Source organism: Streptopelia decaocto, assembly GCF_964273445.1.
Source record: "Streptopelia decaocto genome assembly, chromosome: 5".
Lineage (NCBI taxonomy): Eukaryota > Metazoa > Chordata > Aves > Columbiformes > Columbidae > Streptopelia > Streptopelia decaocto.
In genome coordinates, this window is record NC_138659.1 from 23,935,626 (window position 1) to 23,962,123 (window position 26,498).

Sequence of the window (26,498 nt, forward strand, 5' to 3'; positions counted from 1 at the left end):
AAATGAACAGGGCCCAGAGATCCTTAGACAACAACAAGAATCACTGGTGAATAATTTGTATCAGAAATCAAGAAACCTCATAACAAACAAGAGAATAAATGTGAACAATGAAAGCATAATTTCAGGCTTCGCAGCCCAGAAATCCAAGCAGGAATTACCATTATCACTTACTTTTAAGCTCAGATCTGAAGGGCAGCTAAAACCACAAGGAGATCTCAGTTTTTGAAGAGGGAGAAAAGGAAGAACTTGGAAAAAGCAACTGCTGTATTACAGGACTGAACACACAGGGGACAGGCAACAGTCTGCTGTTTCACAGATTAACACTTTTGAGTTCATTCTAACCCCTCCTGCTTTCCAGAGAACAACTGGACCCATATTCTTTTCTCTGTTTCTACTGTGGGAGCCATTTGTTTCCTCAGAGCTGAAAACACACACAGACTGTTTGACACATGGAACAAAACTTTGTTTTTTCTCCAGTCCTTTCCTCCCTCAGCCTCCTCTGGACTCTTCATTACCAAAGTATTTCTCTGACAGAAAAAGGACAGCTGGAGTGGGGGGATGGATGAAGCTCTTGCTAAATTGGTAGAGAATAGGATTGCTGAGCAGAAGAGAGAATTGTATGGATGGACAGATGTTAAAAATAATCTGAAACCCAGCAAAGACCAAGCTTAATTTTACTTCTGTCTTTTAGGTTCAGTCCATCCTTTATCAGCAAGTGCGTATTGGCTAAATGACAAGGGTTGGTCAAGGAAAAGGCTCTTTCATTTAACAGGGCACAGATCTGAAGGTGGGGGAATGTCCTGCACCGTGTGAGATAACTCAGAAATATGCATAGAACAGAGCAAAAATCCAAGACTGCTTTGCAGGAAGAAGAGAGGTAGCAACCCTAATTTTAACAGGGCTTTTCACTGAAGGGAAAGAAGGTCTACAAAAGTCAAATCAACTGATTTCAAATGGTTTGCATCCCAGGATGAATCGGGTTACACTGATTTAAGCCCAATTTAATTTAGGCAGGTTTTTAAACCACAAGAATAAGGACATTCTTAGTACATATCAATAATTAAACCAACATATACACAATTATCAATATCCTACATAAAAGTAAATGCTTAACAGTTTGTTTTGGGTTATCCTAGTTAATTTGTTTAAAAAACAAGCTGAGTAGTTTTATTGTACAATGTCTGTCATTCTACGCATTTCGTGTAATCACCAGTATCTGTGGCAGTTCATCTCTGTAGCAGTTCAGTTCATGAGTTAAGATCCAAATTCAACTGTGTCTTCCGTTATTTTCTTGAACTCGTAGTTCCCTCTGCCGTCCATATGCAAGTAAAACTGAAATAAAAGAAGATACATTATCAGCCACCTTAAAATTACCAAGTCTATACATTCCTAAATAAGTTATATTCTGAAGTAGTTCTTATGCAAAATCTTAAGCTCAGCTAGCTGGGGGGTAAGCTTCCCCCACATCATGTTTCATTAAATTCAACTGCCTCTGGAAAAAAAAGGTAAACTCTTTTTGTTCATATCATCCATCAGTCTGCTAATGGGCACACCTTGATTTAACACTCCTGTCTTGGGTTTTGTGACAATATACGTAAGGCACACGTTCATCCCTGTGTATTATTCAGTATTTTTCCCACACATACAGTCTGCCTGCATAAAAAGTAATTACAATAGTAAAAACTTAGTTCGGAAAAAAAGAAGTCCATATACTCAAGATGAACTTTTTTAATGCATAGATATATTAGGCACCTTGAAAGCAAAAAGTCCATGCTGTTTACCAGATTCTAGTTAAAGGGATTTTTTTGACACAAAAAAAAAGACTTAAGCATCTAGCGAGCCTTTCATATTTTTGAGGCTACTTTTACATTTTTACATTTAAGGATTTTTGGTTACTTTTCCCTTCATAACTAGAAGTCTAAGAATATTTCAAATAGTGCAACTGGATTATGAAAGTAAAACTTTTTAACATAAAAAACCAGAACACAGGTATGAGAACACCTCAAATTGTAAAGTCAATTTAATAGAAAGGCAAACACCAAAACCCCTTCTACCTACAGATATCCTTAGCAAAAGCAGAGACTACATACATCATGATGTTTCCAGAGTGACTTTCTGTGGGAGACAGTGAAGAGAGTGATGCCAACCTACATGAAAAAAATGCACACAATAAAGCAGTTAATTTTTCTCATAGGTTAGGCATTACAAGAGGGATTTATATTTTTAATTGTTTTCACTTTTCTTTTACTCCTAATGATTTGGCAAAATGTAGAATGAACTGGGCAAAGGAGGTAAAGTAGGAGACAGGCAAAACAACAAAACCTGGTGATTAAGAAAAGTCTACTTTAACAGCAAAAAGAGTCAAACCCACAAATGCTATTAGTTAATTATAAACGTAAAGTGACACTCTGAAGGTGAATAATCTTCCTCTGTTTCCATGCAACTTGGTTAATTATGATCCTGAGGTCCCTACCAACCTAGTAGTCTATGATTCTATGAAAATGGCTCTGACAACAAAAGAGGGTAAGTTTTTTTCTTTCTGCAAGGACAGCTTAACTGGGAGTTCTGTTTTTCAAGAACATGCATTAGTCACTTGGCAACAGTAACTCCAAAACAAAAGTACAAATGAACATTCAAGTTAACAGAATAACAAGTATATGTGAAACAGAAAATTGTCAGAATACTAGTATGAATGTGGCAACATTAGTTCAAGAAAAAATGACCATTCTTCTGCAGAGTCCTCATCTAGTGTCAATTTACTACCACTGAAGGCTCCCTAAGTTCCCACTTCAAGTTTCAAGTACGTATTTCAATGGATGCACAGCTTTGCTCCATTACCATTCTGAGAACACTGCTACTCAATAATTAATGTTATTTCAAGTCCATTCCTTCCCAGGCTAGGGGTGTGAAATTAAATCTTACTGATATTTCACACTGCAGTGTGTGGAATCTAAAAAGGTGAGTATAAAAAGGAAAGCAAAAAGAAAACCATATTTAATATCATGTTTTCCTATAGTGCTTGGCTTTTCATATCTTAAAATAGATGGAAATGTTTATTTCCAGCCTTTCATTTCTGTTGCCCAAGCAAAAGAAGCATCTCAAACAACAAAAACATGTAAAATTTTAGATTAATTGATCTTCGCTTGACATTCTAAGAGTTTATCTTGAAAAACAAGGTTACCAGTTAGTAAGAGGCTACATGTACGTCTAAATTGCCTGGAGACTACAAAACAATTATTGAATTCTAGTGTGCATAAAGGGTGCGTGCATGCCCTTCTAAGTTGTTTTTATTGTTTGTTTGGTTTGTGATCTGCAGTAGGCATAAGGAAGAGCGTGCCTTGTATCATTTTAAGTTTCCTGTTAATGCACAGAGGTATAATTCTAGAAACAGAAAGCTTACCTTTCGGCAGTGGCTGTAAATGTAGCCTTCTACATCAACGCTAACAGCACTGGTGCACTCATCCAGAATTGCAAACTGAGGCTTATGATAAAATAATCTTGCCATCTGGAATGCAAACAAAAAAGCTACTGTGGATACAGAACTACAACCAATAATGCAGTGTTAAAAGTTAAACTAAGAATTAGTGTCCAAAGATTTACTGTGGGAAGGGAATTTCTTCTAAGTTGGCACCCACTGAAGCCTGAAAATCCAATAGCTGTTAACTATCTATCCTTTTTTTCTTTTTCTTAAAAAACAATTGGTTTAGAACTTCTGTTTATATAATTAAAGTGTAAGGTGTAGTAAAAGGTCAACATTTCCAATTAAATTTTGAGTACAACAGGCACTGGTTTAGGTTGTTTTCTCAGTATGCAGATATTACACATTTTAGGGGGTTCTTCTTTAAGTAAAATATTAATTTTTAGTTAAAACCAACAGTCGCTTACAATTTAGATTACATTTTCAACCTGTGTTCTGTATTTGTTAAGTATTTAAGCTTTTGAGACATACTGCCATTCTCTGTTTTTCTCCCCCGCTGAGGACATCCATCCAATCCTGAACACTATCCCAGCCCCCTTCACGTTCCAAGATTGGACCCAGCTGGACGTTATCCAAGTACTCCTTCAGCACCTTCGATTGAAAGAGGAACAACAAATAGAGCTTATGTGAATTTAATAAAGAAATTATTGAAAAAGACTATAAAGGGTTACACTATTACGCTGGTGTACTATCAACCCTGATAAATATTAGAAACAAACTAAATGCAGTGTTTTTACTAGCAATTTCAGTATTTTTACATCTGAAGCATCACTCATCTTAAGCAAGACAAAGGGTTAATTAACTACTTATCATTACCTGGTCAGAAATCCCTTTCTTTCTCTGATCTTCTAAAGTATCTGGATATATAACTTGATCTCTGAGAGTTCCAAGAGTCATATAAGGTCTCTGAGATAGAGTTGGAAACAAAAAGGTATGTCAAATATTTCTAAACATAGTCAAAGGAGGAAGAAAGAGAACACTATTGTCAATTAATGTACTTGGGCTCACCTGGGGAACATAGAACAACTTCCCTCTTACAGGTTTTGTTAAACGCCCACCAAACAAAGGCCACAACTGCAACATGAAAAAGGTTTAAAGTTGACCAAAAAAGTCCAATTACAACAGTGCTTTGGATTCCCCCCCATTTATTCAGAAAAGTTCCCTTACCTCACCAAGAACACGAAAAAGTGAGCTCTTGCCACACCCATTAGGCCCACAAATCAGAACATTTGCACCAGATTGAACCTAAAAATGCAAAACCAACACTAGAGAAGTGTAGTGAGGAAGTACTGTTGAAAGCTTCCACAAACAATAAGTCATAGGCTTGTACATAGTACTTTCTGACATTACAATGGGTAATTTCCACCAATATTTTTTTCTAACTAGTTTAGCACCAACTGCAGCTGGAAGAAAACACTCGTAACAAAAACATTTTTGGAAAAATAGCTTATTACCTTTTTTTTTTAATTAATACGACGATTATTTTTTTTCTAATTTAAGCATATCATATAAACACCTCTCCATTTATGTTTACTCATTTTTTTATAAATCAGATTACCTCCAAAACTATCATCATCACTTTAAAAATTGTGTATGAATACAGTTTTCTGTTATATTAAAAAACTTACCTCAAAGTTAAGGTCTTGAATCAAAACATCTCCATTAGGTGTCACCAATGGAACATGATCAAACCTATTTGCATTGCAAGACAAAAACAAAGCCCAGTTGCCTAAAAGCAGCCAACACAGCGTGCCTACTCAGACATTTAAGGAATAGGGCAAGACTCCAGCAGTACTTCACTCAGCACACTATCCCGCTTTCCAACCATTAACAGCTAAGGCACTTCTTGAACCAAAAGTGGTTTCATAATGTTCAACAAATACCTAGATTTTTTTTTTCTTCATATTTTTCCGAATCCTTCTAAGACTTTGGTCTCCAAGACATCCTGTGGGTATAAACCTAGCGCTTCATTTTAAACCTGCTAGCAGATGTGCATTCCATCAGTTGTAAGATACACAATGAATTACTTCTCTGCTCACCTTGCCCATTTTTTTTTTAAATAATAAAAATACCTCTACCATTTTTTTCCTCTTCCCTCTCCCCTTTCCCCTCTGCTCCACTATCTGCTTTCCACATTTATCTGATCAAGGCTATTTAATCTCTTAACTGGCTTTACTTTATGCTTTTAAGTAGTACTACAACGTCAATGTTCCTCACACTGAAAAGAACTGATGAATTGACTGCTACTTGAGTACATCACTGAACTGTCCAAGCATAGCGAAATACAAGCTAATATTTTGAAACTGCATACAGACTTGCCCCCAGTTTTTACAGCTGCATTGCATCATGGAATAAAATCTACAGCCAACATATTTCTAAGAAGAAATTTGAAAAAATGTTAACAAAATGGTCTGGGAAGTCATATTCCAAAGGACAGCAAGAAATGTTACCAAAAGGGCAAAGTCTGGAGAGCAAATTATGTCTCCTGCTAACAGGAGAGGACAAGGATCCACTTTCAGAATAGAAATGCTGAGTGGGAGTGAGGTGGAATTATTTGTAAATAAACTATAGCACAAGAGAAATTGCATATTGTAATAATGGGCATTAAAACTACTATTACTAGTGACAGAAGGAAAGACTTAAAAGCCAGACTACATTAAAAATATTGAAGCTGTGGAAAATTTTTAAACATACTTTATAAGGTTATCAGTGTTGATAATTTCTCCAGATCCGGGTATCAAAGGCAAAGCTTGATTTCTATCTGCATCTTAAATGAAGAAAAAAGTATTAGACACTGAAGCACTACATAGAGATGCACGTTTCATATGATGTCACATCTACCTTTTTCTTGTGATACCATCGTACGCTGATATTTGCCACTATTCAAGTCCTTCAGAACCTGCATTAATTCTGTAATTCGAGCTGTGAAACTAAAAAAAAAAAAAAAATTCCTATAAGCAATTAATCTTTAGAAGTTTTAGTAATCCATAGAAGCTCTACTGAATACTCTGTTAAATTGCTAAAATGACAAAGTTACCCAACCCAGCATAGAAACAGAATGTTTACACTTCAGAGTTGCACTGAGGTTGTCCAACATTTACAATATTTAGAACGTTTTCCTGTTATAGCCAAATATTTGATAATGCAATGAACAAAGCACACAAGCTCAATTTGTTTTAATTCTACAGTCAGTTTCTCAAAATGAGATGAGAAACAGCAACAACATAACTTTAAGAAAGACATTTTACACAACCGCTATTACACTTACCCAGCCAATCTGGTCATTTCACGGCCTGCTAGGACTATTCTGCCCAAAGCCTGAGACATTCTCAGTAACATTCTTCCACTTTGGTAGTAATCCTAGAGCAGAAGAAAGTTTATTTGTGTAGACTAACAAAATTTAAATTCAGGAAACGGTTTTAATTCTGTTCTATTTACCTCCAAAAGTTCTGCATGAGTACTGTTCAGATGACGAGGATCAGACAGGTTCAAAAATGGACGACTAACAACCAGGTACCCAACCACAGTGGCAAGGTCTGCAGTTTAAGAGGAAATATTAAGCTACACATTAATTGAAGCAATAAGAAAGAGTTCTCATGCAAGAAGTTTAGCACTTTGTTATTTGTAACAGTCCGTTAGCACTGGACAACCACTTACATTTGGCAATAATGGTATCAATGAAACCCATAGAGAACCGGAACAGGATGAAATTATGCAAATGCTCCACCTGGTAAGTTACAGAAGACAAAAGGTCAAACTATATCAGTACCTGTTTTACTATTATTTTACAGAGACAAAGACCATTCTACCAGAAACTTCTGTTCTGCTTATAGCCCGCTAACTTATTTTTAAATCTGATGACTGTAGCAGCATAAACACCAAGGCACTATAATTCAATTTCTATTCATATATGTCAAGAATCACCATGATAAAATTAATTGAAGTTTTGCTTGAAATGTTTTAAAAGATAAAAAGTCTTACCAGTTTACGGAAGGTTTTGTGAATAGTCTGTTTTTCTCTCAAGTTTCCATTATAAAAAGCTATTTCTTCACTAAAAGCAAACAAACAAAAAACAACCACAAATAATGCAACTTCATTTTGTTAAAGACAGTCTTTGAAAAAGTCAGTCATAAAACACAATATAGTTCTTTCAGTTACCTTATGAAATAAGAGTTTGTACTTTCTCACAACAGTGAAGCTTATTTTACCCCAGCTAGTTTGTCTTTTGGATTAGCAATATAATGCATGTATGAATCAATTAATAATCATCTGCATAAACATGCGAACACTTTGCTCAGAACTGATAGCGTCACACTTTCTGAATGTATTTTAACATACAGCTTCCATTTACACCACAGTATTACTTTGTCACTTATACCTTGCTATCCAAGTAAATCTATACCTGTTTGTAATAAGCCGTGAGTTGACATATCTGTACTCCCCTTCATATTTTTGTTCTACAATAGTCATCTTGCCAATTGGTCTCCTTAAACGTGTAAGGAAAAACCCCGAAACAATCAAGTATGCCATCATGCTAGCTGGACCCTGTGAATATCAAAAAAGAACAAAAGCTTACCACCTAGATGGTCTCAAATTGCAACATCTCTACCCAAAATACCAGAAAAGCATGAATTCCTTGATTTTCACCTCCCATGTGTTTGTTACCGATTCAATTATTTTTGCAGCTCTCAGCACGTTCCTTTCTTTTGTGCTGTAGATACTGTTTCACTATTCTTACTAATTCTCTGTCCCCAGATGACCTTCCCATCCTCACCTTCTAATTAAGTTTTTATCATCACCCAGTGCGATCTCCACGCTCCACTGCCCTAGCTTATTTCTTTAATAGTTTTCTGGTTCTTGCTGATTTCCTCTCCTTCATTTCTATCTACTTCTTTTTCTCTGTATTTGCTACATTGTTGTCAGAGCAGTCAAATTTCAATCCCATTTCCTTCTTTGACCCATTCATCTCCAACACATTTCCTGCTGCTCTCACGCAGTCCTAGTAGGGATTTTATTCTTCTGGATCTTAAGCTGCAATGGATGAGGGCTCCCAAACAGTTTAAGTATTCCTGAAGAGTGGCACGGCATAAAACCAAGGCATAAACTGAATTTGGCACAAACTGCCAATAATAACTATTAATCAGTCTTACAGAGAGCAATGCGACCACATCTGAGCCTGGAAAAGTTACCCAGGCTCAGCTAAGCCTAGAAAAAAGAGGCTGCAAAGAAACAGAAAACTTATTGTCTCCCTTAAACGGAAGTCACACCAGATAAAAGCAGCCAGAAGGGTACTGTACTAAACGGGATTCCCGAGAAAATGCTAGAAGAAAACAAAGGACTTTCTTTTTTTCTTAAAATAGTTGATCAAATGCCTGTGAATTCTGTTTTTTATTTTGCTTGCCTCAAGACAGAGAGCACTGAATCATACAATACATTAAGTGTAAAAGCATATTTTCAGTATACCCCTTCAAATAATGGAAGAATCTATAATTAATACCTCAAGTCTTCCTCATACTCCAAAGAGGTACAAGTCTATAACCAAAGAAAGGAAAATTTGTTTATATTGCCAAAAACACCACTTAATTTACCTGAGCTCCTATTGCACTTGTTAGCTTGAAGATATACAAAACTATATCCAGGAAGGGCTGTAAGAAAAGCATAGAAAAAAAGCATTAGAATACCAGCATAACACAAATACAAAATAGTCCAGAAACCACCAACCACCCCAAGACCAGTTACAGCTCTGCATTAAAAACACAACACTGGTTCACCTATTTTACAAGCCAAATGCTAAACCAAAAGGAATCTCAGACACATTTTCCTAAAAATATTCACTCAATTGAACGGAACATAAAACTGTCATCATCTTCAGATAAAGTACATACCACATAAAAAAGTGATTCACCATTTTAGGTCTGTAACAACACTCACTAAGCAAAGTTGGATTACATCCAAAGATTAATTCCTGACTGAAATAATTGTGAGAAACACCGAGCAGAATAATGCCTTATATTGGCTATGTACCTGACAGAAGCAATATTCCGATTGGAAAGCATCCTGTTCCACACATCCTCTCAAAGCCAGAGCAGCTGAACTCCACATTTTTTAGCCAGAAGTTTTTGAATAATTCAACTTGTATTTTGCTTTATACTTCTGTTTGTGTGAACAACATAGCATAAAAAACAACTAGTCTAAAATTTCAACAGTATTCTGCTCCATTAACTAAAACACCTAAAATTTGCACCAGAAACAGAGGGAAATGCTTACTCAATTACACTTCCCTACCCAAAATAATATTTATATATAAATAAAAGCTAGCCATTAGGTTTTTTTTCTGAAATCTAACTAGCTGAGAAACCATAATTATCACTGCTCATCTGAAAAATAATGTGCTAATTTCTTTAACAGAAAATTTAATTCAAATTATAACAATCCACAACAGTGCTTTTGCAGAGGTCATGGAAACCACAGACTGTGAAACAATACCATAAACATTTGTTTTAGCACCATACTCCAAGCAATACACATATAAATGCAAGCAATTATTTTGAGCCCTAAACATCCACAGCTGTTACTCCAAGATCTCTCTGAAAAGCCTTACCTTGCTAAGGTTCGAGTACAGGTCCACGACACTGTTACAGAATTTTTCCACATCCTGTGTAAGCAGTTGATCTGGATTAGCTATTCTGTTGTCCAGATTTCCCATTTTGTAGTACGTATAACCTCTGAAACAAAACAATAGCTAAGTAGCAGGGAAAAATTCATTGCCTAGGGTCTCAAATAACTGCAGCCCTCTGCTTCATACAACTGAGATGGAAAGTAATGCAAATATTAAATGACTGTATGGAGTGTACATAGCTAGTGCTTCTGCCTGATCAGATCCACATTAAACCCTTCAGAGCAGTTTAGGCTCCAGGATGTCTTGCTGAAGCTCAGGCCCATGCTGCTCTATGTACTGCTGCTGCACCCTCACAAACTCTGCATCAACACACCTGAGAACCAAAATTGAGCACAGAAGGATATAAGCAGCTTCTCAAGCTCATGCACCCTATTCAGTCTGCAGGATTATTAGCCCTACATGAAAGCAACTGAAGAACTGGGACCTGACCCAGTAATGGAAGCAGTACAGTGCATTATTGTTTTTCCTAACTGAGCCAACTTTGCTATCTTTGTATCTGTGCCATGTACAACCTGGATAAGCCACTCATCCTAAACAGCAAGTTAATTGCAATCAAAAGTCTTTTCTACACAGTACACCTTGCTACCTTCTTACTATGCACTTAGAGCGATTTTGTTTGATTTTAATCAATTTCTTTTTTAAAACCCTTAGACATTAAAAATGTGTTACTTACTTAAGATATTCCTCGTAGAGGTATTTGGTAAGCCTTACTCGGAAGCAAAGTTTCAATTCATTTAGACCATACTTCAGAAAGTTATTCACTAAAGAAATCTAAAATAAGAGACAGTATTTCAATATTTAGCTAACGAGATTTACTATACTTAGATCAGTTTGCAGTATAGATTGTGCAAACACTTTAGAACAGGTGAATTCTCCCCCTAAAGTCAATAATACTCTTAACACACCTAAACCAAACCATTTAGTGTTTGCAGGACCACAGATTAAGTTTCCGTCTACATTTTTGAAAACACCAGTTCCCAGTGGATCGAAAGATTTCATATAAAACTTGCATATCTTCAACTCTTCTGATAAGCTCCAGAAAAGAGCCCCCATTTGACAATCACTACCTTAATTGCTTAATTGGCTTTTAAATCTATTGTAAAGCAGGTACATTAGGTAGTAATAGATAATGTACTATTTATCACCTCTGGTGCAAGTCAGAGATGTTGACAAGCTGAAGGAAAGTTAAAAGGTGGGGAAAAAAAACATAACACATCTCAGAAGTAGCTGTAAGAAATATAAAAACTAAAGACTAAGAAGAAATTTTCATCTTCAATGGTGCCAAAAGAATCCCACACCTAGCATGTTGAAACATCATCCAGTCCATAAGATGATGTTATGCAGTACTACAGATGGCATATTAAGCTATAAGTCAAAATCGCCATCAACAAAACCAATCTGAAGACCTAAACATGTCAGAAAAATAGTTGCAATCAATAGGGAAACATGCTGATGAAGTCTCCCACACGCTGATGGCAGAAAATGAAATGTGTCTTAATACACACCTGCATGTAAAACAACTAATTTTAATGGGGTTTAAGACACTCATTTGAGGTCTCTTCCTGAAATTATTAATTTACATTTGAAATACTTACTACTAGTTGGCTGGCACAAGAAAAGCACTTACAGCAGGCATTGCAGCGATGAAGTTGAACAAGTATTTCTTGAAATCTTTTCTGCTGCGGCCAATGATTGCACTGTAAGTGACCATCAGCTAAGAGTTAGTTACAAGAAAAATGAAGTATAAACTAGCATGTCTTAAGTGGACCACACAGAGGAAAAAAAAAATCATTGTGGAAATCTGTAGTATCAGCTGTAGGATCAAGTGTCACAGATTTCTGTAAGTTAAGAGGTGACAGACAAAACATTTATCTGCCTTCTGCTCCTGCAGTAACTGTCTGTGTTAAGGGCTCAGAATTTCATGGTCACAGAATAGCAGTTCCTTCTTTGCTTTCACAGATTCTCACAAGAGAGAAATAAAGCAGTCCTTCCATTCTATAAAGCACTGAAGGTCTCTCTTGAAATACATATCATTTTGAACCACACTTTGAGAAATTCTGACCTGTTTCAATCAGCAACAAGAGCAACAAAAATAATCAGAGGTCTAGGAAACACTTTCTAAAGTATTAAGACTGAAAGCATTGTGTTTATCAATCTAAGGAGCAAACAGCTCAGTAGCAAGAAGTAACAGCCTTAATATCCAAACAAAATGTCTGAGTCTATGCCACAGAACCACTATGCCACTGAAGTGCTCTCTTAGATGTTTAGATCAACCTAAGATTTAGAGTCTTCAAAATGTGTACAAAATGTGACCAAAATAACCAAAAAACATTTAATAAGTAAACTTTGGTTAAAAAATAAAGTTGTATCCAACAGCAGAAGAAGACTTGATTAAAAATTAGTATTTTTCCTTTCAGAAAAATATAGGGATCCCCTTCCCCCAAAATTGCAACTATACCAGTTTTCCAACTGTTTCATATAAATAAGCAAGCTGTAAATGATCTGAATATGTGTTCTGACAGATTACTTTCCCTGTTAAACACAAGAAAGAATGTTTAAAAATAATAAGGTTATAGATACCTTTCAATGACTGTTCCATTTTGAATCATCCAGATATCACAATACGTGCGGACTACCAGCATCACAGCAATAAGCAGCAAATAACCTGTCTAGTACAAAACCAGAAGAGCAACAGTTAAAACATGGATAAAAATTCACCACTTTTTCTAGAAAGTGGTCCGACTGTATCTAGCAGAAAGGTATTACCCTGCTACCCCAGCTAATGTAATATTCTATTACTTAGCAGGAAATGCAACAGCAACCAATATTTTTAATAGAATACTGATTACATTTTTATGAAGAATGTTTGTCTTTTAAAAAGGTGTAGTTGGTTGATACACCAGACACATAAGATGGAGGGTTACTGGGGTAAAGAAGTTACTGCTGTTCTGAGACACTTTTCTGCCACAGGGTCATAGAGGCCGCAAGGGACCTTGCAGGTCACCTGCTCTAACTCCCCACTCAGAACAGGGCTACAGCAACCAGGCACCAGTCAGACCTTGTACCATTCATCAAAAAACTTTAAGCCCAACAGTGCAGCCAGTTTTCCATCCACGTCACTTATTCAGTCATCAGTTTGGCTGTCAGGATACTAGGGGAGACCTCAGGCTCAAGGTCGCTCTAAAATACAAGTATTCAACATCCTCTGTTCTTCCCTTAGGCACACAGCCAGTCATCTCATCACTGAAGGCAATCGGGTTAGTAACGCATAATCTGCCGTTCATAAATCCCGGCTGGTTGTTTGCAATCACCTTTTTGTCCTCCATGTGGCTGGAGTTGGCTTGCAGGAGGGTTTGCTCACAGCCTTACCAGGAATATCGTGAGGCTGACCAGCCTATAGCTTCCAGTATGCTTGTTTTTGAAGATGGAAGGGATGTTTGGGTTTTGGGGAGGATTATCAGTAACCTTTCAGATGGCCATGACCTTTTGAAGATGACAGAGGCCAGCTCTGCCAGCTCCCAGAGGCATTCCCACATTCCCACCCGTGCTTCCACCTTCCCTCAACTTTGTTTTTGTGAACAAGCTGCCAAAGGTCCCTGCTCTTCCAGGCCAGCTGGTGCCGACTTAAGTGTTCTGGAAAGCATGAGAAAGATGCTGAGGCAAACACTTTTATCTTGCTAAATGCTAGCCTGCATAGCTTTCCTAAAATGATGCTAACAGACTTTTCGACAAATTCACTTTCTAATGAGGGCTGGCCTAGATATAAGTTAAAAAAGCAAAATTATGGATGAACAGCATGCGATTTAAAGAGAGGAAGGATTTGCACAGAAAAGTATACTACCTTGCATCAAACAAAACCTGGATGCCATTTTAAAAGATATACTACAGTAGTAGTTATTAGTTGACAGTAAACGGCTTATTCTTGTAAGTGAAAGCAGAATGCAACTTTTTAGTGATCTAACAACTGAACATACACGTAGATATTTATAGTAATATGTTCCTATTCTAAAACATATAGTACAATTTAGTCCTATTTGAGTAAGGTATATGCTTTTGTTTAAATTCTGATGCAATTATGAAAGAAAACTTGATTACAAAAATGCTCATTTTTACGTGTTGCTGCAGGCAACACTTACCTCTTTACAAAGTGTTCTAGGGACCATTATTTTCAGGATTCGACATATTCTTGCAATAAACACTCTGTCCACCATTGCTCGCTCCTTCTTTCCCTCCTTCTGCTTCACACAGAACAAGAAAAACAAGAAAAGCAAGATTCTTTTTTTGGTAATGTGTTATTTAAATGTTGATGCGATATTTTCCCTACTCAAGTTATTAACAGCTACCTTCCTTCTGCAGTGTTTGCAGTTATTTCTTTCCAATTTAAGACCTGATCACACGAGTTAAATGAAATGTAAAAATCAGGAGTGTATGACCTCACAGCTCTCAGAAATCCTAAGTAAGAGAACTAAGCTATCAAAATAAATTGCAATAGGAAGTAGCTGCCATGATACAAAATACTATTTATTTCAAATCCATGTTAAGTGATACACAAACAATGCAGCCCACAGCATTAAAACATTCCATTACAAGTTATAATGCAATCTGCCATCTCCTCACATTGCGTGTCTCCAGAAGACACCATCAGCCAGTTTTTTTTTAAAGATGCCTTTCATCATTTGTCTAGACCATCAACAGTTTAAACTCCGTCACTGTACAGACCAAACTTGCTTCAAGTGAAACCAGAATTTTTTATTCCTTTACTTCTAAAAAACAGTGAAATGCAATCCTAATAAGCTAAATCTACTGGACATAAACCCCATCCTATACCCAAACACCTTTAATTTGGGTCAGGTGCATTTGCGTACTCCATATAACACAGTCTCCTGTCTTGACTAGCCTGAATAGTTTTTAACAAGCTAGTGTTCCTTTTATTTCCTTTGTTTTCATTCTTTCTTTTGACAGTTGTGGCACAAGGATTCAGTCCTGAAAACAGACTGAAAGGGTATACATGCATACTTAAAACAAGTCCTGTTTTATCGACTTAATCCTGCTATCTTCGCTAGCCAAGACTCATGTAAAAGCAGAACTTGTCCATGCCTATAGTAACACAACAACATAATCAGACAGGAAACCTGAAAGAAAAAAAAACAGCAAAAATTCAAGCATTCCAAACAACTAAAGACTACTGTCCAAGCCTAATGAAGCACGACCCTACACATGTTACTGCTTTTCTGTAACAGAAATGGCAAACACAACACCTGACATGCAAAATTGCTGGGAGCACCTGACAATATATTTCATGTCTGACCTGAACCTATTCTTCCTTTCTATTAATCTCTTACCCATTTCTACTTTCATGTTGCACTTACATTAATTCCAATATCTTCTTTCCCAGAGGATTTTTTCCTTACACTGTTAATTCCTCAATTCAGTATCATTATAACCAAGATGAGTAGGAAGGCTAGTTAAAACTTTTACAAACAGGTAGAGCTGTGAAAAATACAAGTATTTATGGCAGACAGTCCAGTCAAGGTCTGACTAGAAGTTGACATGATGCTTGTACACACCTTTATATTTATCTAGAGGAAGCCTTTTCTTGGGTTTTCAGCAAAACAGAAGCACATGGAATAGTTATCTATTCATACCATCATATGACCCAATATATCTAATCACAGGCTCTGCCCTCTGGGCTAACTAATGTATTTTATTTGAACATGAAACAAAAAACTTGATTTAAAGGGATGTAATATATCCTTTTCAAATAAATGAATTAACAGACACACAAAAGAGCAGGGAAATGCCAAACTTCCTACCAGAAGTTTGAAGTACTTTTTAGAAGTGGTCAGACTCTACACCTTGTTCCATACTTCTTTCTTTTAAATAAAAAGCAAAGTCATTCCAAATCTACAAGAAGCTGTTTGGTGCTATGTATACAGCTAAACTTCCAACACTAGTCCTTAAACTTTCATAAGGCACAGAGAGATGAAAAAGCACTCAGTACACATCAAGCACATATCATTATGCAGTCGAGCTTCAGCCAGATGCCATTAACCTGATTCTTCCATTTGTTTCACCAGTGCAAGTCTAAAAATATCATTCAAACCACATCTGCACTACAGCCATCATTCTGTCCAAAATAAAACTACGATTATGGGACTTAAAGCTAACAAAACTGTCAGTATTATTTCAAACTATTAAAAATACAATACACGAAGAAAATATTACCTCATTGTTCTGCAACGCTTGTTTTCCACTTCTTTTACTGTAGAGGGAGAAAAAAAAGTATTTTACTTAACACACTTTTCTTTATCTTGATCTCTACACAGAAGAAACAAGGAGGAAAGCTTGGGATTATACCCCTATTTCTTTCAAAGCAGTACAGTGTCTTCACAAGAAGGCCACCTTTTATGTCCAACTTATGTGCTGTTTTTATACTATTTCAATGCAACTTTACTCCTTCCAGCATTCGGTTTCATGTAGGCAAACTAAGTCTCCTTCTCCACCTCTGAGTTTCACTTTACCTTGGTTTCTGTACCAGGAGCTCCCAGTGTTTGTTCCTAACATACACCTTGCAAGCATGGCTATATGGTTGCACTGACCACAAATGAAAACTACATGAATGCAGATTCAGCAATCCAAGCAACCTGACTTTGATGTTTAGCACTATCTACATAAGCCAGAGAGATTCATTTTGCGATATACTTAACTTCCAAATACCACATTTTACTATATAGAGAGATTATTTGTTCACAAACATCACTGCAGGGGGGGGAAAAAAGATGTCAGATCCTGTGAAACCAAGCTCCTGCTAAGGTGTGCATTAGAACAGGAGCTGGTGTTTATTCTGTCCTTCTTCCTTCCCCTGTATTTTACACAACACTTTGAGGAAAAATATTTACCAACTAGTACTAAACAAACATTCAAAAGTACAATGCTATTCTTCCTCTTTTTTTTAGAAAGGCAAGCTGACATGTAAGGCAGTTATAGTTTGTCTGTTTTTCTGAACATTGAAGCATCAGATAAGCAGATGAAGCTGTTGGAAGAGCTTATGCATTTGTGTAGTTTAAAAGTGACAGCTACCCATATGAAATTGTAACCTACCATTCTTCAACCACCATATTACAACACTGTGAGCAGGCTGCCTTAAAATGACAACACTCATGCACTTTCAAGACAGTACTCGAGATGACAGGGGAGCCAACACTGTGAAAGGCATCGCACCTTGTGCCTGCAACACCACAGCTGCAGCAGCTGCAGCACCAGCTGCCCCGCAGCTTCGTTCCACGCTTGTGCTTTAAAGTTCTGCAAGGAAAATATCTAGGGGGAAACCATAACTATTTTAACATTCGATGATCAGAAAGATTTATGAATGGCACTGACTAATGAAGAGAAATAATTATTGTGAAAGGAGGAGGCAAGGGAGCAGAAGAATATGAGAAAAGAAGGGAAGGAGAAGAGCATGCAAGTGGGAAGGGAGAGATGCCAGTTTAACAAGAACTTAATTAAAGGTAATGGTGAGACGGAAGCCCGAGAGGAGAAGATAAAAATCTTGTAAGACTACTTGTGCAAAAGACAGAACAAAGAACATGAAGGGTGGCAGAGAGCTGATGGGTGAGAAATAACTTAATAAAAGTTCAGAAGAGATGTAACATGTGTAACACACTACACCCTGAATCGGGTATGTCTGCAGCAGCAGTAACTGTGCAGAACCTAAGACACTCTAGTCAGAGAACACATCCTGGTGGCATAGGAGCAATGTATTGCTGGCACAAGGAACTTCTCAACACATCTTGTAATTTTTCAAAGTACAAAACATTGCCTATTTTTTAAAAAGTATCCTTGAGTATCAGTCCAATCACATCTGGTTTGGGACTAGGAGAAAAGTGTTATTCTTAGGAGCGAATAAGCTGTGATCACACCATGTGGGTATTTCCCTGGATGATTCATGACTTGCAATAATGCAAAATAAAGCACACTGCTGTTCCAGATATGCTATAATAATGCCTAATTTTGCTGCTTCAAGGCCTGCCAATGTTTGAAGTCACAACACTCATAATACACAACTATTTCAGCTTTAAAAGGATCAGAAGTGAATACATTTAAATAGTACTATATTAAGAAGTTGAGGCCCAGAATTACCCTGCCAGTTGAATATCTTTGATGTACTTATTCAGACATTTTTCTTACAGTAGCTGTTGCGAGAAATTCAACAGCTGAAACTACTGAACCAAGCTGAAACTGATTATCCATTAAAGAGAAAAAAACTGTTCAGAAACAATGATCTCATATTTAGTTGTGAACTCACATTTAATTATAAACTATATATATAAGGTTTGACATTTAAAGTATTTGTAAATTCAAAACCTGACAAAAAAGGAGTTTTAACAGTGTTCTCTTTTTCTAAAAAATTCATGCAAGCTCAAAACAAGACTAATACTTCAATAACAAATGAAATTATCTTATGTACGAAGTATGGATTATCTAGAAGCAGAAATATAAATGTGGCTACGTAGCTCCAAAAACGTTGCTCTTGCTATTAAATCTTGCTATCCATTGTTATTTTAACAAGTAAAATCATTTTACTTGCCACAAAAGACAGTGCCATAGTGCTGCATAGAATAAAACTGCCACAGGCCGATTCCTGCAGAACTTCTTCCCAAGAGTCTCATTTTTTCAGTCCAACACCTCCTGGCACTACTCCAGACTCCACTATACAATTGCAGAACTTTTTTTTTTTGTGAGAATTGTGGTTTCATTCTCATTGAATTTAAAGACTAAATAACACCCTCAATTAGTCAGCAGGAATACAACAAGACTATCCAGTTACAGCAGAGAGCTCTAACTTTTGGAATAGATTCAAACTCTCTGTTATTCCAGATCTCTCCTTACTTAATGCTGGAGCATCACAAGCCCTATTGGTGAAGGAGGGTTAAGCGCTACACACTGTTCAAATTCTCTACTGCAAATACCTCCTGTGGCACAGGGGCCATCGCTGAGCAGCACGGCGTAAGGACTGCGCAGAACACAAACATGAGGCTGCCTTTACCTGCAACGCCAGTGATGACCCCATCCACATGAACTGCCCTCCAGCCTGGGTTACACTGTGCTTTTTGTTGTCACAGGAGTGCCCTGAAGCTCAAGTGCTGCTGATGCTTGACTTGGGGATGTGGTGGGGTAACAGCTACAATACAGCTGGGGTTAGCACAATTCATCACATGCCTATTCCATCGATATCACTACAATTCAGGCAGCTGCTATCAAATTGCAGAAGAGCTCTACTTTTGATCTTCGGCGTAGCTACACCCACAATGAAACCCTTCCCTGAGTGTACAGATTGAGGCTGAGGCTGGACTGCCTGGGACAGTGGAAGATCCCGAAGTAAACACAACTTCCAAACAGTCTGAAGGGGAGTAGCACTGGATTCAGCAGTGGTGGTGAAACGTGTCCCACAGGAAACACATTTCTGTTCCTCTCTGCCTCGAACTCAGAACTGTGCAGTGACTGCTCACCCTTCTCCTCCTACTACAGAAAATCTTGAGATTTTTCTCCCTCCCTTCCCTGGATTTGGATTGCTTTTTTACCTCCAGCCATCAGCTCGCCTGAGAAATTAGATTTTATCAAAAATAATGGAAAAGTTACATTACAGATACTAAGAGAATACAGGACCATGCTTTAGGTTATCCCCCTCCCCCCTCCCCCCCCCCCAAAAAAAAAAAATACAGTGACGAAATAAGACTACAAGAACAAATACACAAAAGATGGCTTCGGGGCAAGGGAAAAAAAAAGTATGCCATGCACCATAAAACAACCTCATCCAGGAAAATAAATTATCACACTTTTAAACTTATGAATGTCTAACTTTACAGCTTTAAAAGTAATAACATTATTTTAAACTGAACCACAATAGTTTATATAAGGAGAAAATATTTTGAAAGCATGAGTGAAGCACAAACTAACATACTTAACATTTGCTCAAAACTAACCAAAAACTTACATATGAAAAAAGACCTGCCAATACAGTAATGAAATAACAGACTTCATTAAGTAGTAAGCAGATAGCGGACAGACTTTTGAGCTTCCTTAAATGCCTTCACCGACAAGGAGGGGTGGTGATGGTGAGGTTTTTGAAAAGCGTTTCCCAGGCCATATACAGAAAAAACATAGAAATATTTTAGAACTGTAGTTTTACTTAACACTGAGCCAAATCTATTGATTTGCATAGAAATAATTTCTGATAAGGATATGAACTTAGAATATTCCAAAATGAAACAACCCTTAAAAAGTGTTTCTGCATAGTTTCTTTACAATTTTCTATGGAAGCATTAAAAGTCTTAATTATATACATCTCTCTTCCTGTATTCAGCAGGTACTGCTGCTACACTAATCAAGTCTTTCCCCAAACTTCCACAGGCTCAGGCTTGAGAAACTGGAAAATGCCTTTGAGAGGTCATTCAGTCTAGGTACTGAAAGGTATCAGGAACACTAGTACTGTGGTATTTATTAACAAACAGGAAAAAGTTAAAGGATTACTGCCTCTAGAATTACTGGTCTCCTTCCAAAACAAAGTTCAGTGGAAGCAATCTACTCTGAGCAAAGCATTACAGCAGGAAACTGCAGGTGAAGGGGGAGATAAGCCAGTCTTCCAGGTTAATGACAGGTGAAGAGGAAAAAGGGTTTGAAAATGTTATGTTGTGCTTAACTGTTGTGTTGTGCTTAACTGCAAAAAAAAAAGAACCCTACAAATTTGAGGTCATGCTACCTTCCTTCTGCAGAGTAGGATGAAACGCTCCTGCCCAACAAAGTGCAAAGGAAGAATATCTGGTTTAAGGACAAGCAGAGCTTTTCGAAAGGTTGTTAACCCTAAGTAACCTTTGTATTTTGCAGCCCTTACATTCTAGAATGGCACCATGCAATTTTCAGAACTTAAAAAATAAAAAAAACATGCAAGAGAAATGACTTTGTAATAGTTCAAGATTATTTGTGCCGTTTCAGGTCATTTTTGCAGTCAAGATACTACTGTGACATTGTAAAGACAGACTACGATTCAAATGACTGAAGACGGAATGCAACTGCATACTTCGTTACAGTGTGAAGAAGTAACACCTACAATGAGAAAAGTATAGTGCTGCTCACAGCTCACTCATGGGTAGACACAGCTTCACAGTGCGTATCCCACACAGGGAAATCCAGAGCAACAGTAAAGCCATTTCAAGTCAAGGGCAGGCAACCTCACTCAGACGCCTGGGCACAGTCTAAAGGCACGGTCATGTACACAGGACACCCTGAGCGCACACACAAACCAAGAGCACAGTTTTCTTGGCACTAGGTTGGTGACTAGTTGTAGCATAACCAAAAATAACGTGAGGGGAATGCACTCAGGCAACCAGGAAGGGGACTCTGAGAAGGTCACTGACAGCTGTGTCACTGCAGGCAAGGGCTCCCAGTTGCTCTGCTGTGCTAAAGCTCAAAAAGTTTCCACAAACATTTTGTAAGAAGGCAACAAAACAGAAATGTTTTAGAGGTAATTTTAAGTTTCAGTAGAAGTCTGCATCTCAATAATGAAGTAACATGCAAAGGAAAAAGCCTCATAGCTGTTCTTTTTTTCCGTAAGCTTGTGCTCTGGCCTAAGCTGTGGCTGTAGCTCTCCCTCACAGACAGCAGTGGAAAAAGACTTCTAGCTAGTTCCCTGCAAAGTGAAAAAGAACACAGCTTCACAATGTTACACAGACTAGATCTTGGCTCAGACAGCAACCATTTCAAGCAACTTAATATGAGAGAAACCACTAATTAACTACCCAGGCCCAAAACAAAGTCAGTCTGAATGCAAGGAGCAGGACTGAGTCATCTGGTTTCTCCTGTCCCTGTACCCTCCAGCTGAACAGAGGTTTTCTGAGCCCCAGGCTGGTTTTTAGATGCATTCTCTAGTAATCCTATCTGTATTTTTTTTAATGCTAGTTTATATACAGCAAGTAGTGGACTCAACAGTCACATCCTGGATAACCCTACTTTAATGTAGTTGTGTAGAGATTTTTTTTTTTTGACACCTGCCTTCTTTTCACCAAGCAGCACAGGTTCCCTTTCAACGGTTCTACATACATTGAAGCAGTCTATTGATTCACAGCAATGTAATTTCATGTTTCTTGTCAAGCAGTCTTGGGCATTCAACTTTTTTCTTCATTTTAACTGACAGGGCAAAGTACAAAGAATAATGATCTGACTTGTGCTGATTTTCCTTCATTTTTCCGCTCTGCAAATCTTTCTCCAATACTCAATAGTGGAAAAAATAGAACCACTGGTCTTCAAAACATGAGTCATTTCCCTAAATGCGAGCAACATTTGCAACTGTCAAGACACTGATCAGAGCTGGAGTCACTTCTGTTTGCAGAAACAGCTCATGATGGATTGAAATCATGATTGGTTTCTCTTGTATCATATACCCCCGATAATGCAGTCTCTCAAACAAGACAATTTCTCATGATTCCAAAAACCCCCAATACTATAACTGAAGTAATAACTGCATTTATATATAACAATTTCTTCTTGAGAGAGGGGAAGTTAAGATTTTCCACGGAAACAGACTTTTGAGGAGAACAACTCGAATAGAGAAATAAGTGCATTTTTCTTTCCACACTTTACTGCAAGGAAGCAATGTGGAATACTCACAAGTTACAATAGGCAAACAGTTCTATGCTGTTCTGTTTTGGAGGATTTTAGAAAGTTGTACTTAAAACACATTTTAAACTGCAAGTGATACTACCTGTCAATTCTGCAAAACTGATGAGCAATGTAATAGGTCTTACAGAACAACATCTGTGACTAATCCACCCAGTACTAAGTGATCTTTGACCTACTTAGGTTAGCATAACATATACAGCTTAATTATTCATAGATTACCACTTGATATGACTTGTCCTGAACCTTGCCCCTATTGTCTGACAATAGAAAAGTAGGTGAAAGTTGCCTCTTCTTTCCTTCCTTCTATTGCTTCTGTAACTGATTCTTCTATATAAAAATTAACACACAGAATGAGAAATCTGTTTACTGTAACTTTTTTTGTTACATATTCAAACACATGTAATTTGCTAAAAGAATTTTTTTTTTAATTTGTATGTTATTTTACTTTTCAACTTTAGTCAGCATTGACACTGAACTACTGCTGACACTCCAGCAAAACTTAAAAAAAGCACACAAAATAAAACAGCTATTCCAGGAAACATGATATAATAGCATATCTTATTCTGAATATAAAGTACATATAAGCATAAATATTTAAGTGTGTATTCTTAAATAAGCTATGTGAGGAAGAAAGAAGTTTTGCAGGTTAAGTTTACAGTTGCACTAGAACACTTCCCTGGTTCACTGAATCTTTTGGCAAGTGTTTCGCTGTTTATGTTAAAGTCTGCAACACTCACCTTTGCCCTTAGGAAGCTCAAAACTACAATCCCACCTTCCAGAATTCAAGAGGCTGAAATTTATCTCACACTGACACAACATTTTCAGGTATTATATACCAAGGTGAACATAGGAATTCACACACATAAAACTAAATCACCACTGTTCCTCCCACAGTTTATTCAGTCAACCTAAAGCAGCAGATATTCTACCAGTCCTCTTCCAGACTAGATTGCAAGTGAAATTCTTCTCTATAGGAGAAATAAATTTATGACAGCCATACTATCCCAACTTCTCCCTCTTCTCAAAGAGGCAGAATGAAATACAACACAAAAATTAGAGGGTACACTAGGCCCTGAAGATTTTTATCACTACTGCACAAAGGTTTATCACTTGTTATTATATATCTGCATCATATACCACCACAACCTTGCTGGAATATGCAAAGATTTGGCACAAGGACAATCCATTCCAAAAGTATAATTTACAATGGCAACAAAGGATTAAGAAATGAAACAATACATGAACTAATGAGACTAAAGGAGGATGAGGCAATGGTAATAACCGGATGCTTTTGTCTGGGCTGCTGGTATAGACAACATAGCTGACCTACTGGCTAGTCTTGATAGGTGGCATTCTGTACAGGCCCCTGGCAAGGCTGGCCTCGCAGGGAAACACAGAGACAAAAGCCAAGACCAGTGGGCAAAAACCATCCTCAAAAATAGCATTCAAGCAGCAGCACAGCTAGTATGAAAGAACTGACTGTTGGATGTTAGAGTTTGGAATCTGTGGCCACAATACAGTACCAATAGTAAATAAGATCTAAGCTGTGGAGGCTCAAATGCCTACAGCAACACAACAAGTGTAACAATCAAGTTTGCAAGCATGGTACTTATTTTAGCAACTGCACTTCTAATAGATTTAAGAATGCAAAACAGCTTGAGAGAAGAAGATTACAGCAGCAAAGGACCAGGTATCAGAAAGACTGCAGTACAGATAGAGGAAAAAGGGAGGGATCAAGTCAGGCCATCTTAACTCCATTCAACTGCTGAATTACCTGGATCATAATTCATAAATTATCTCCACTTTCCAATTCTCACTAATCTTGTAACAGTGTTTGGTCCACCTAATACTTATGAGTGCCTCACATTTTTAACACTGTGTCAAACAAAACCAAAGACCCATACACCAAGGTTGCATTCCAAACAGTCTCAAGTATTAAGGCCAACGCTCACTTTCAGTATATTGACCCTCACGCTAACAGATACAATGCCACTATGTCCCACAGAGCGGCATCAGAAGATGTACAAGCAAAACAATTCACAGGGACAAGCCAGGACCCACATTATGTTTATTTCAGGGATAAGGAGATTACTCCAATTTCTAGCCTATTCCTCTCAAATGAATGCTACTAGTACGGGGAATATACTAAACGCACTTCAAAACTACACCAGGCTTGCATCTGCATTTGAAGATGTGCTCCAATCTGAACGTAACCTAGTTTGTGTGCTCCAAGATGACTCCTCAATAAAGGCAGAGCAAGGTAAGCATGGACAACTGGGAGATTCGTTATAAAAGAATGTCCTTAATCTGAATTGAAATGTAGATGCTCACAGAACATCAGTATGGCCTTGTGTTTCTTACAAGCACCATTATAACACACTAAGTGTGGAAATCTTGCACTACGATGTCAGTAACTCTCCCAACTCACTATTGTTATGCTTTTCTACACAGCTTTTCTCCTTTTTTACAATGGTATTTCACTAAATTAAGCAGATATACCTGATAAATATCATCCCTCCCTACAAGTTTGACAGAAGAGTAACTCCCAGCAATAGTTTGGGATCCTGCTTCTACTCTCATGAAAACAATGTAAGGTAGCAAATGCAGGAATTGTAAGCAGCACATACATTTCTGACATGATATATGACAAAGTTACCTAACTTCATGAAGCTTTTAAAGATATCATGTGTATGAAAGGAATTAGGTAAAATAAAACTGGATTATTGCTTAATCAGTATCTTATCACTTAGGTCTGTTGATCAAGTCCATTCCACTGTTAAGATCTAGCACCAGGATAAATTTGTAGCAACTACACAACACCTAACTGTCCCATGTAACATACCAGGTCTTTAGCATATGGTCAATAATCTACATCCACAAATACGCTAAAATCATGCAAGGACTGAGTCTGAGGTACATTCTTCACCTACCACACTTTATGGTACCCAAGCGCTCTACAGGAGCTGAACAAACACACACTCTACAAGCCCTCAGCAGAGCGGCACCGTCCCCAGACACTGACTCTCTCAAGTGTCACCGCGTCCCTCGCTGCCACATGGCAGCACTGAAACCACAGCTGGGGTCCATTATTTGCCCAGGCAGACAGCGCGTCCTTGGGCATCCCTAGAAGTCAACTGTTCGCTAATATCAGTTCAGAGTCGGGAAAATGGAGAAAACGAATGTAACTTGAGTAACAAGGTGGCGGTGGTTGGATACTCGCGGGAGCGGCATCGACAGCACCCGGCGGAGGCGGGAGCAGCCTGACCCCGCTCCACAGGAGCCACCCCCCGGCAGGATGGCGCCGGCAGCAGCCGGGACCCGGCCTGCCCCTCCGGCAGGCCCGGGGCAATGAGGGCGGGCGGCCACAGCTCCGCCCGCCTAGCCCCCCCAGCGTCCGCACCGCGGCTCGTCCCCGGCGCCGGTCCCGCCCGCGCAGCCCGGGCCTGGCCCCGGCCCTCCCGCTCACCCGTGCTGCGCTGCCGCCCGCCGCTTGTTGAGCAGGCAGAGGAGCGCGCAGGCCGCGGCGGTAGCCCCGGCGATGGCGGAGTGGCGCACGGTCAGGTACTTGCTGTAGGCGGCCATGCTGCGAGTGCAGCCGCAAAGCCCAGCCGAGCCGAGCCGAACCGTGCCCAGCCGAGCAGGCGCAGGGAATGCCGGGAGAGGGCG

At 38.2% G+C, this 26,498-nt stretch overlaps 1 protein-coding gene across 2 annotated transcripts; it reads right to left on the reverse strand.

The window, feature by feature from the left end:
• Positions 1 to 975: 975 nt before the first annotated feature.
• On the reverse strand, positions 976 to 26,498 carry ABCD3 (ATP binding cassette subfamily D member 3). Of its 2 annotated transcripts, none has more exons than XM_082054066.1 (23): positions 26,299 to 26,498; positions 16,383 to 16,419; positions 14,294 to 14,392; positions 12,738 to 12,826; positions 11,785 to 11,854; positions 10,831 to 10,928; positions 10,080 to 10,203; positions 9,067 to 9,123; positions 7,881 to 8,023; positions 7,460 to 7,529; positions 7,136 to 7,205; positions 6,917 to 7,014; positions 6,747 to 6,838; positions 6,320 to 6,408; positions 6,173 to 6,245; positions 5,107 to 5,170; positions 4,646 to 4,723; positions 4,487 to 4,552; positions 4,295 to 4,384; positions 3,950 to 4,069; positions 3,401 to 3,505; positions 2,091 to 2,147; positions 976 to 1,332 (listed from the first exon to the last, which is right to left on the reverse strand). In XM_082054066.1, exons 1-23 carry the CDS (start codon positions 26,412 to 26,414, stop codon positions 1,255 to 1,257), a joined length of 1,983 nt encoding a protein of 660 aa, XP_081910192.1. In that variant the 5' UTR covers positions 26,415 to 26,498; the 3' UTR covers positions 976 to 1,254. The 2 variants fall into 2 exon arrangements, with proteins under 2 accessions (XP_081910192.1, XP_081910191.1); XM_082054065.1 differs by having other exon boundaries at positions 14,294 to 14,395.

What these genes read in the sequence shown, in the direction of transcription:
- ABCD3 (XM_082054065.1), bottom strand. Translation starts at nt 26,414, where the DNA reads ATGGCCGCCTACAGCAAGTACCTGACCGTGCGCCACTCCGCCATCGCC. An exon ending in CTCTACGAGGAATATCTTAA is followed by an intron (nt 10,204 to 10,830) that starts GTAAGTAACACA and finishes GTTTTGTTTCAG; the next exon opens with AGGTTATACGTACTACAAAA. An exon ending in TTTACAGCCACTGCCGAAAG is followed by an intron (nt 2,148 to 3,400) that starts GTAAGCTTTCTG and finishes TTTTTCATGTAG; the next exon opens with GTTGGCATCACTCTCTTCAC.